Below are 11633 nucleotides of genomic sequence, written 5' to 3' on the forward strand. Positions count from 1 at the left end.
GTTAAATGGGGCAGAATTGATAGCAGCATAACAGTCTTGCAGTGGATCCTATTTATAAGGTTTGCATGACAAAACCGCTTCTGTAGTCTTAAAAATAGCAGCCCTGACTGAGCCGTTTCCAGGTTTTCTGATGGTTTCTTACATCACCACAGGCCTGGAGGAAACAACTCTCTTTTGTCCAAGTCAAAATATTGTCTCTCTCTGTCCACTTTTCTTAAAATCCATAAATAAGGATTATTGTTGGGTCTGTCTGTCGCGCCACAGCCGATCCTCAACCAGGCCGGTCTGCCGCAGGGCCCCTCGGACCAGAAGGTCGTGGTGGTGACGGTGGACAACTGCGACACCTCCGTTGCCCTCAGGTTCGGCCACGTGATCGGGAACTACACCTGCTCCGCCCAGGGCAGCCAATCAGGCTCTAAAAAGTAAGTAAGTTCTGACCCAGAACGCCAATAACACCAGCGTGGCACCACAAACGCGGCGGTTCTGCCTTCTCTTTGCCTCGGCTCATTAATACAGAGTCAACTTGTTTTGAAGTTCCACATCTCCAGGCTTTGCACTTTATAGGAGTGTTTATAAGGGGGTTGGGGGGGGGGTGACTGCGAAACTGCTTCTGTGATGAATTTTTCATTCACACACACACACACACACACACACACACACACACACACTAGTCTTAATGATGCAAAGCAACGCGGGCTGGTGTAACTGTTGGTCTCCCCAGATCGCTGGACCTGACCGGGCCCCTGCTCCTCGGAGGGGTTCCGAAGCTCCCCGAGGACTTCCCCGTCCGCCACCGGCAGTTTGTGGGCTGCATGAAGAACCTGCGCGTGGACAACCAGCACGTGGACATGGCCAGCTTCATCGCCAACAACGGCACTCTGCCAGGTGTGTTCTGACCTGGATTCCTTTCCAGATCCTTGGCCCTCGGGTACTGGTTTACTGTGGGAAGCCCGAGAGACTGATGGCGATTATTATTTCAGCTGTTATTACTCATTTATTACCCCCTAATTCACTATTAACAATCTGTTACTCTCGCCGGGTGCCAGGGTGCTCTGCCAAAAGACATTTCTGCAACAACAACCCGTGTCTGAACGGGGGCACCTGTGTGAACCTCTGGGGCTCCTTCAGCTGCGACTGCCCGCTCGGATTTGGAGGAAATAACTGCGAGAGAGGTGAGAGACCGGGGGGGCGGTTGGGCTCCTCCGTGTTTGAGGGGCAGAAACTCTGGAATCAACTACAGGAAATGCGCCTAGTGAACAGGATTTGAGTTCATTTGAATCTAGAGCCGCTCGCTGAGGACCCATCCTTAGCTAACGTTTCGCCCCTCACATTCTCCAGTGTCTGTTTTTGTTCCACCTGAGCCTCTGCAGCTGTTGTCCCTGCTGATTTATGCTTCACCGCAATTTGAGACGAGGCGCTCGGAATGTGAACAAGCAGCAAAAGAGCGCACCTTTTCACTCTGAGCAGGAAGGGAAATGATCCCCATCAAGGAAACAAGCAGGAAACACACGTACAGCATCTCTGTTATCTGTCACTGGCGCTGTGGGTGATGTCAATAATATTTGGTTTGTCACGAATACTTGGCTCAGTGATACGTGTAAGCGTCCTCCATCAATATGGATGTGTTGTTGTTGCCAGTCAGGTGAACTGAACTCTGACCCACAAATTCAATCCGTATTGGAAGTAAATCGTAGCGGCGGCGCTGAAATGCTGGTGCGGAGAACCGCGCTCTTTATTTACACTTGCTTCCATTGATTGTGTGTGCGCGTGTGTGATGGTTTGAAGGCACGATCGAGTTTTTGAATCAGGCAGAGTGACCTTCATTCGACCCCCTCTCTGTCCACACTGAATGAACTGCGTCTGAATTGATCTGCCGTTAAAGGCCAGTCAGGAATGAAACCGTTTCCACGTCGTGCAGAGGAACATTTGTGCAGCTTCGCCTGCATCTTCATCATTCTGCACCGTGAAGCACAAACATCAGATAAACATGGGGGGGGGCAATAACAGGAGCTCCGCGAGGTCGCTCCCTCTTACGGTCTTTTTTAAAATTTTCATTTTAGTCATGGCTAGCCCGCAACGTTTCCTCGGCAACAGCCTGTTGCAGTGGAACAACATGGCGGCGTTGGCGTCCTCCGTGCCGTGGCACCTGGAGCTGATGCTGCGCACGCGCCAGGCCAGCGCGTTGCTGATGCACATCTCCTCCGGCCTGCGGCACAACCTGACTCTGCAGGTGAGGTGTCTCTCTCACACACACACACACACACACACACACACACACACACCTTGAGTCTCGTGGTAAAGTTTGATGTTTGATGGCGGTGATAGTAAAAAAAATAGGGCAGGAATTGTAATTGTGTTCAGAGGATGAGCCAACATTATTTAGAAATTCTTTAAAAATATGCCTTATATTTACAAAAAATTATATATAAAAAATTAGCTTTGAAGTGTATCTTAATTATTTTGGACTCATAATTCTCATTTGTGACTCCAGAAGGGCACCAGAAATGCAGCGGCTCCATCTGCTGACTGTTAGCCGCAGCATTAGTGAATATCGGGGAACTAATCGGACCTGCTGACAATATCTGGGCTATTTTTAATCCTTTAATTTAACTTGTCTAGACTGCCCGTTCAGATCGTCTATTTCCATCCCGCACAGTTGACGTTTACACGTTGACCTTTGCATAAAACAGCGCTCTGTTCTACACACACCGTTTTCTCTCTTCTCCCTCCTGCCGGTGCAGCTGCGTGATGGGAGTGTTCTGATGGGGCTCCACCGGGGTGAAGATTCAACCCTGTCCCGCCTGGAGGAGGCGCTGGTGAACGACGGCGAGTGGCACCATTTGCAGTTGGATATTAGCAGTCTGGGGGGGCCACTGAGCCACCACAAAGCGGTGCTGTCATTAGATCAGGGACTCTATCTGGTGGGTTCTGGGGTCTCGTGGCCGTCACTATTTCAGCCGCACGGCTGCAGCCTTTAGAGCGCTTTGCTGCACGTTTTCAGGCCAGTATGGAGGTGGACGGGAAGCTGCGTGAGTCCAAGTTGAAGACGGTGAGCGTGGGCGGTTTGGCAATGCCTGATGGGAAAATTCTGCATGGCTTCCGTGGATGCATACAGGTCGGTCTTTTTGTTACATTTGACTTAACTCAAACATTGTCAAGTCAATTCAAGTTCAGTTAAATGCTGGTCCGCATTCGGGTCACACAGAGCAGCACCGTCTTCCTGCCGTCCAGCGTTGTTTGCTAGGTGGATTTGTACACAACGATGCATTTCTCTGCAGGGTCTGCGTATCGGGGGGGCTCTGAGTTTGTCTCAGGCCAGGAAGGTGAAGGTGGAGCCGGGCTGCAGCGTGCCAGACCCCTGCAGCTCAAACCCCTGTCCTGCTAACAGCTACTGCAGGGACGACTGGGACAGCCACTCCTGCACTTGCCACGCTGGTCAGTTTGTCACAGAGCAAAAAAAAAAAGTCGTGTGAAGATTCGATTTGAACTATTCTAATTTTTTAAAGACACATTTTTTCTGCTTGCTCAGGTGGAGTCTTTGTTTACCCGTGTTTCCCTCCTTTTGACAGGATTCTATGGCAACAGCTGCACTGATGCGTGCTCGCTGAACCCCTGCGAGCACGAATCGGCGTGCACGAGGAAGCTGAGCTCCTCCCGTGGTTACACCTGCGACTGTTCCAGGAACTACTTTGGTCATTACTGCGAGAAAAAGTGAGCCTTTTTTATTTTTTAAATAAAAAGCTGTGTGCTGACAGTAGCTGGTGGCTCCTTCATTAGTCACTCATCACTGCAGCCTTACCTAAAACACGCACGTGCGCGTCTGTGTGTCCACAGGACCGACCTTCCGTGTCCCAGAGGTCAGTGGGGTCACAAGACCTGCGGCCCCTGTAACTGCCAGACGCACAAGGGCTTCGATTTTGACTGCAACAAGACGAGCGGAGAGTGTCGGTGTAAGGTGAGAACTGCTGTACCAAACCCGAAGAAGCAGAGCAGTAACGTCTTTATCATTTAATTCCATTTTATTCTAAATTTCGCCTGGAAGCACTAAAACCTGAGATGAGTGTTTAAAGTGCAAAAGCTTGAAAATGTTAAAGAATCCGTCGCCGAACTCTGGGATGCATAACTCCCATCAACGAGCCCTTCCTCTCCGTTGGTATCCAGGACAACCACTACCATCCCGAGGGCAGCGACGGCTGTCTGCTGTGCGACTGTTACCCGCTCGGCTCCTTCTCCAGAGCGTGCGACCGTGACAGCGGCCAGTGCCAGTGCAAGCCCGGCGTGATCGGACGCCAGTGCGACCGCTGCGACAACCCCTTCGCCGAGGTCTCCGCTAATGGTTGCGAAGGTCAGAACGCACGCGCTGGAGTCGCCCGCTCGTCGTACTTGTTACACTTGTGCAATAAATAATTTAGCGCGTCCTCACCTCCTCCCTCCCTTCTCTCAGTAATCTATGACAGCTGCCCCCAGGCCATCGAGGCTGGGATCTGGTGGCCCAGGACTAAGTTTGGTCTCCCCGCAGCGGTGTCCTGTCCTAGGGGAACCCTCGGTACGATAAGGTTTTCATTTACCCAGACAGATCATCAAATTACCATATTATAATGGCGACATATGCAATTTGCCTCAAGCCTTCTCTCAGCTGCAGCCTCATGCAATCACTCCCCCCACCTCTTTCCCCAGGCACGGCCATCCGGCACTGCGACGAGCACAAGGGCTGGCTGCCCCCCAATCTCTTCAACTGCACCTCCACCACCTTCAGCAAGCTCAAGATCCTGGTGTGTCACCCCTCCTGAGACCCACGAGCATCATTAGACATGATCCTCACAAATGTCTGCACACGTGATCGCGGCGGAATCATCACATCCGTTAAGATTCACCGTGCATATTCATGTGATAATTACCGAGGCAGCGATTCATCGCTGCCACAAATGTCAGAGGATTTCATTAGAATTTGGGTAAAGGTCAAGATGTTTGACCCTGAAATGTCAGGCCTCATAGAGGAACTCCTGAAAATGTCAGGGCAACAAACAACCCCAGTGCGATCCAACCTCGCGCTCCCTTGCGTCTTTGCGAGCTCATCTTTTACTCTTCCCTTTCTCCAGTCGGACAAATTTTACCATAATGCGTCGCTCCTGGATTCTGGCCGCGTCCAGCAGACCGCGGCCATGTTGGCCAACGCCACCCTGCACACAGAGAAGTACTACGGCAGCGATGTGAAAGTGGCGTATCGGCTCATGGAGAGTCTGCTGCAGCACGAGAGCAACCAGCAGGGCTTCAACCTCACAGCCACGCAGGACGTGCACTTCACCGAGGTGACACCCGACACCAAAACATGACGACAATCTAACACCTCAGTACTCTGTGGATGCTGTGGTGACCTAATCTGGCTTGTAACCAGAACTGGTCCCGCAGCTTCCTGTCACCTCCGCAGGGCTACAGCACACACCCCCCACCCCCCCCCCCCCATCCTCTCTGTCATCCTCTCACACCGACCTCTCGCTGTCTCCCGACAGAATCTGGTCCGCGTGAGCAGCGCCATCCTGTCTCCAGACACACGGCCACACTGGGAGCTCATCCAGCACTCTGAGGGCGGCACGGCGGCGCTGCTGCGCCGTTTCGAGGAGTACACCAACACGCTGGCGCAGAACATGAGGAAGACCTACCTCAGCCCGTTCACCTTCGTCACGCCGCACTTAGGTGAGCCTGAAGCGCAACATGCTAAACATCATAGGCTGTACTCGGCTGAAGGCAACATCGTGAGTGAAAGAAGTGAGTCAGGGGAAAAGAAGGAATGAATTAAAGAGCGAGAGAATATTTGTCCTGAATCCAGCAAAATCTGGCTGCTTCGATCCAGCTAATGTTGCCACATTACTGAGAACGTGAAGCAAAAATATCCTGAATTATAATCATGAGACGTGCGGTTTCCTTCTGCAGTCATCTCTGTCGACCGCCTTAAAAAGCTGAATTTCGCCGGTGCCAGGCTCCCGCGGTACCAGTCGCTGCGGGGCCCCCGGCCCGCTGACCTGGAAACAACCGTCACTCTGCCGGACTCCGTCTTCCAGCCACCTGTGGACACCAAAGGCCACAGACACTTGGACGTGTTCCCGGACTCCTCGTCGAGGAACCGCTCAACCGTTAGAAAGAGGCGTCACCCGGAAGACGACCAGCAGGACGCCATCGCCAGTGTGATGATATTCTACAGCCTGGCGTCGCTCTTACCAGAGAGCTACGATTCCGACAAGAGGAGCCTGCGGTAAGCACTCCAGCGGTGCTGGAATAGGAATCATTCTGTGCGACTGATGCAGATGTTTAATTTCTGCGTGCTCTCGTCATCGCCAGCGTGCCGAAGCGCCCGGTCATCAACACGCCGGTGGTCAGCATCGCCGTACACGATAACGACAGACTGCTGCAGCACAATCTGGACAAACCCATCACCCTGCAGTTCCGCCTTGTCACCACTGAGGAGCGCTCTAAACCCATCTGCGTCCTCTGGAATCACACCATCCTGTGAGCAGACGACCCCAGAATCTGACCCAGAATCCAACCATGGTTTTCCTCACCTCCTCTCTGTTTAATGACCACAGCGGCGGGAAGGGCGGCTGGTCGGCGAAAGGCTGCGAGGTGGTTTTCCGAAACAGCACCCACATCAGCTGCCAGTGTTATCACATGACCAGCTTCGCCGTGCTCATGGATGTCTCCAGGAGGGAGGTGAGAGGCGGCGAGCGCACGCACACGTTGACAATGAAGCGACACGCGGTTGCTCTGGTTTTACTCTGGTTGTTCTTGTGGCGTCAGAACGGGGAGATTCTGCCGATTAAACTCCTGACATGGAGCACGGTCGGTGTGACGCTGGGCTTCCTCTTCCTCACCATCGTCTTCCTCCTCTGCCTGAGGGCCATGAAGTGCAACAAGACCAGCATAATTAACAACGGAGGGATGGCGCTCTTCCTCTCTGAGCTCATCTTCATCCTGGGAATTAACCAGGCCGACAACCCAGTAATGAGCCCCCACACGCACATTTATTTTATTTATCACGTTTTAAGAAGCACATTTGTGTTTTTATCCATCACCAGACCCTTAAAAGCCAATAAAATCCATTTTTGCCTCCCTTCCCGTGCAGTTTTTGTGCACCATCGTGGCCATCCTGCTGCACTTCTTCTACCTCTGCACGTTCTCCTGGCTCTTCCTGGAGGGGCTGCACATCTACCGCATGGTCAGCGAAGTGCGAGACATCAACTACGGCCCGATGAGGTTCTACTACCTGATTGGCTGGGGGGTGCCCGCCTTCATCACAGGTGTGAGACCATATTTGTTTGTTTTCTTTGATCAGCAACATGCGGCGTAGACTATTTAAACAACGTAACCAGGTTAAGGTTAATTTACTCGTCAGTCCAGATCCTTCCTTTCTACCAATCTGACCATCTTTTGATCTTCCACCAGAGGGCGCTGTTATCTTCCAGTAGCCTCTTAACAGTCAAACAGTCACTATTGTTGCCTAGTTATTCAATCCCATGATGGTCAAACAGCAGCTCTTCATTTTTAACTTTGATATAACAGCACCCTCATTGAATGCACCCACGGCCTTTCCGAGAGGTGTGATTGCACAACAAGCGTGTCCATTGTGACAGTGCTGGGAAGAAATAAATCAGGGCAGAATTTATACGTTTCCTTGTAGTGCTGGTGATTTTTCTCCAGGCAGCTCCGGAAAAGTGGCTTCCCGAAATTAGGGAACGGTTTCAGTTGTATGTTACATAAACGAATAAACACGCTGGGATCTGTGACGCCGTTATCTGATGCCACCGTGCGTCTGCTTCTGATGGTTTTCAGGTTTGGCGGTGGGACTGGACCCTGAAGGCTACGGGAACCCGGACTACTGTTGGCTGTCCGTGTACGACACTCTGATCTGGAGCTTTGCAGGACCCGTTGCCATAGCGGTGTCGGTGAGTCAGTGCTGATGGTGAATCTTCTCTGGTCTTTTGTGGGCAGTGATGGTCTAAATATTATGTCCCACAGATGAACATCTTCCTGTACGTCCTGTCGTCGCGGGCGTCCTGCTCGCCCCGACTCCACAGCCTGGAGAAGGAGCCTCACGTGTGAGTGAGAAAGGTCAAACTGGAACAGGAAATGAGCGGCGGTGTCAGTTAAATCATCCCCACCCTGTCCTCCATGTTCTGCAGCTCGGGCCTGAAGACCGCCGGTGGCGTCCTCTTCCTGGTCTCAGTCACCTGTTTCCTGGCTCTCCTCTCCGTCAACAGCGACATCATCGTCTTCCACTACCTGTTCGCTGGCTTCAACTGTCTCCAGGTGAGCTCTGCGCCTCCCCCTGGAGCCACCCCTGACCCCTCTCCATCCTGACTCCTCTTCCTTTCTTCCTCCATCCGACCCCCCCAGGGACCGTTAGTCTTCTTCTTTCGAGTTGTCTTCAATAAGGAGGCCAGGAGTGCCATGAAGTACTGCTGCGGCCGCAAGCGCCCGGACCACATGATCAAGTCCAAGGCTTCGGTGAGTCCATCAAGGAAAAACGGATTCCCGTTCTATTTGAGGTGTTTCTTCTCGGATGTTCTTGATATCTCCTCCCCTCGTCTTCAGGGCTATAAATGCAACACACACTACGCCGACGGCCAGTTGTACCACCTTCCGTTCGGAGACTCCAGCGCGTCCCTGAACGGCACCATGCAGAGCGGGAAGAGCCAGCAGAGCTACGTGCCATTTCTCCTGAGGTGAGACGAAAAGCTCCCGTCGTCGTACAGTAGCGAGAGGAGCGCCGTCAACCCGTTCTTTGTCTCTGTCCTTTCAGGGACGAGGGCTTGAACAGCAGCCAGGCGCACATCGCCCTGAACGACCACGCCTCGCTCTTCCACGAAACCAAGGAGCAGCTGGACGGTAGTGGGATTCCTGATTTAGCGGGAAGGCTGCGATCATTACAGTATGAACATCTCCTCTGTCTCCATGTTTAGAGTCGGACTCGGACAGCGATCTGTCTCTAGAGGACGACCAGAGCGGTTCCTACGCCTCCACGCACTCCTCCGACAGCGAGGATGAGGAAGGCCCGCTCCCTCCTGAGGAATGCTGGGAGAACCTGGCATCCAATTCAGGAAAGCGGCCGCACCCACAAGGTAGAGGTGCCCATGTGGTGGACTTTAACCGTGGACGTGAATCTGATACTTGGACATAGGATCTGTTTAGACAACAGGATGTTCTGGCCCACAGATACAGAAAATGGCAACGGCGAACTCACAGGTCCAGACCGATTGAAGCCCGACGTTCCGAACCGCTCAGATTCAGGTCTCGGACACAACTCTCGCGTGTTCTCAGACAGCAGGACGCAGGACAGCCTGGCGCTGCTGCTGCCGGGTCTGCCGAGCCTCGGCGCCCCCCCTCACAAAGGTAAACTTCAGCCACGCCGATGCAGATTTGAAACGATCCCAACTTCTCTTCATTAAGACGCCACTTCTGGGTCCAATGCAGGCATCCTGAAGAAGAAGCAGCTGTCTCCCATCGTAGAGAGGAACTGTCCCAGCCGCGTCCACAAGCACCCCTGCGGGGACGCCCCCGGCTCTCCGCGGGGGTCCTCCTCCAGCGAAGGCCGTGCGAAAACCAGCCTGCCCGAGCCGTTGAACGGCGTGGCTTTGACCATCAAGGCGGGGACGGTGGACGGCGACTCGTCGGGGTCAGAGTGAGTATTGACGACAGCGTAACACGCTGGAAAAGTCCCGTTTGTCCGCGTGTCCAGTGTCTCGTCTCTGCGTCTCAGGAATCATTCAGCTCAGCCGCCTGTGTTCAAAGATGTGTCGTTTTCATTGGTCGTGCTCCGTCTCATTCCCATCGATCGCTCTCAAACGTTGGTCTCTGACCAACTGAAGGCAGCAGCCATCCTGCAGGGGTCGGACTCACACAGTCGGACCCAGAAGAAATCATTTCCTCTCTTTAATCTGAATGGTGACGCTAAAATCAGGCGGTTTAATGCGGATTTTGGAATCTGAATTCATTTAACTTTAGCCTTAATATACTTAATGAGCCTATCCCTCTGAATTGTCTGTATTTGCACGAGTCCGTGCACGCCACTGCAGGGTATATAGGAAACTCAAAGATTATTTAGATCGGGAAAATAATCCCTTTGCTAATTGATTGTCTTTGCCTTCTCTCTTCCAAAACTAACCACAGATTTTTATTCTTTAATTTTATCCCATGAAGCTTTGATCCTCATTGACTCGGGGTCACTGTCTTCAGATTGGTGCTTCAGTTTATCATCAATCATCTCTGTGTGTCTCTGTGTTTGTCTGTGTGTGTGTGTCTGTGTGCGTGTTGCACCACCTCACGCACGTTTATTTCTTTTATTGTTTTCTCGTGTCTCTCCACATCCATCTCTGACTCCTCTCCATCCGTCCCGAACTCGGCCGACCGCTCCATGATGCAACGCCCTGTTTTCCCAGCAGCCACTGCAACAGCACCATGTGACCACGTTGACGGACAGATGCGTGTGTGTGCGCGTGCGAGCAACTAATTGAGCCTACGCCTCCTCATCAGCGACTGCTAATCACGGGGATCTGGACTCCTTTTTTAGAAGAAACGTGGAAGAATGAGGAACTTCCCGGGACAAAGCGCATATCTGTGGAAATGTGTGTGTGTGTGTGTGTGTGTGTGTGCGTGCGTGCGTGTGTGTGCGTGCGTGCGTGTGTGTGTGTGTGCACGTGTGCCAAACCTCAGGAGTCACTGCACTGACCCAGGCGAACACACACTGACAGAATGAGTCTCATTCTCCCTTTAAACAAATCATTTTTGTTTACTTGAAGCAATGCACTTTTTTTAAGGAATTGACGGCGCCGGTGTGTCAGCGCTGGGATTAATATTATCTTTTTTTTGTAGAGTTTGTCGTCATTTTTTTTTCGTTCCAGGATATGTGAAGACGCTTTTGGACGGGCAATCTAGCTGTAGACTTGTCAACATTCAGGGAAATTCCTTTATTCCGGACAGGAACTCCTGTCCCACGTCTTCCTGATTTTGTGTGAGTGACTGTAGACGCCGGGCCGCCAACAGATGCAGAGACTCCCTCCGAGATGATGCAGAGCGCCTGTTGCTGCTCGTTACTGGACAATTTAAGACATAAAGAAGAAGCTCACGCTCGTTCTTCAGGAGTGTTTCCAGATTAAAACGGAATCTGCATGTAAAGACCAGAAGACTTTTTGATAAATCTTGTTTTGTAAATGACTGAGAGCCAACGATTTATAGACTTTTAAAGCTCATTTTCACCCCCCCCCCCAGGCCGAACGCATTCACTCATCAACTAAAACAGCTGTATTTTGTAGATTAGCTCGAGAGGTGTTGCCATCTGTAAATTCTGTGTAAAACTGTTGTTGAGACTCCTCGAGGTGTTTAACTGTACAGTGACCTGTAAATGAACGAGGACATATCTTTAAAGTAAATGCGTAAAACTCTTTGGATACCTTTTTTCATCAGCTCCGTGTATTTCATGTAAAATCGTCGACGCCATGAGGACTAACACTAGCAGGTCGATCAGGTCAGCTTTGGTCTCAACACGTGTTTTTTCCCTCTGATGCCCCTCTTTTTAATGATTAAAACTGTTTTCTACCATTTCTGCCTGTTTTTGTGGATTTTGTGACTTTCAGGCGTAAATA

The 11633-nt window shown here is 51.7% G+C and overlaps 1 protein-coding gene across 5 annotated transcripts in view; it reads left to right on the forward strand.

Annotated features, from left to right (window-relative positions):
* The window catches only part of celsr2 (cadherin, EGF LAG seven-pass G-type receptor 2), a 35785-nt gene extending 24196 nt beyond the window's left edge, over nt 1-11589 (forward strand). The window contains exons 6-34 of one of the 5 annotated variants that reach the window (XM_057029557.1): nt 295-422; nt 722-885; nt 1047-1172; nt 2061-2230; nt 2742-2921; nt 3002-3115; nt 3279-3435; nt 3570-3711; nt 3835-3955; nt 4162-4345; nt 4445-4546; nt 4678-4772; nt 5100-5309; nt 5511-5694; nt 5932-6250; nt 6337-6504; nt 6582-6705; nt 6793-6993; nt 7118-7292; nt 7825-7937; nt 8011-8090; nt 8175-8301; nt 8389-8499; nt 8587-8717; nt 8795-8880; nt 8955-9113; nt 9208-9384; nt 9466-9673; nt 10893-11589. In XM_057029557.1, the coding sequence (XP_056885537.1) occupies nt 295-422; nt 722-885; nt 1047-1172; nt 2061-2230; nt 2742-2921; nt 3002-3115; nt 3279-3435; nt 3570-3711; nt 3835-3955; nt 4162-4345; nt 4445-4546; nt 4678-4772; nt 5100-5309; nt 5511-5694; nt 5932-6250; nt 6337-6504; nt 6582-6705; nt 6793-6993; nt 7118-7292; nt 7825-7937; nt 8011-8090; nt 8175-8301; nt 8389-8499; nt 8587-8717; nt 8795-8880; nt 8955-9113; nt 9208-9384; nt 9466-9673; nt 10893-10926 (4290 nt within the window). In that variant the 3' untranslated portion in view covers nt 10927-11589. Of the gene's footprint in view, nt 1-264; nt 423-721; nt 886-1046; nt 1173-2060; nt 2231-2741; nt 2922-3001; nt 3116-3278; nt 3436-3569; nt 3712-3834; nt 3956-4161; nt 4346-4444; nt 4547-4677; nt 4773-5099; nt 5310-5510; nt 5695-5931; nt 6251-6336; nt 6505-6581; nt 6706-6792; nt 6994-7117; nt 7293-7824; nt 7938-8010; nt 8091-8174; nt 8302-8388; nt 8500-8586; nt 8718-8794; nt 8881-8954; nt 9114-9207; nt 9385-9465; nt 9674-10161 lie in introns of all 5 variants that reach the window. The other 4 variants (XM_057029554.1, XM_057029555.1, XM_057029556.1 and 1 more) reach the window with 4 other exon arrangements.
* Nucleotides 11590-11633: the final 44 nt, after the last annotated feature.

This window comes from Takifugu flavidus, chromosome 4, assembly GCF_003711565.1.
Source record: "Takifugu flavidus isolate HTHZ2018 chromosome 4, ASM371156v2, whole genome shotgun sequence".
Classification (NCBI taxonomy): Eukaryota; Metazoa; Chordata; class Actinopteri; order Tetraodontiformes; family Tetraodontidae; genus Takifugu; species Takifugu flavidus.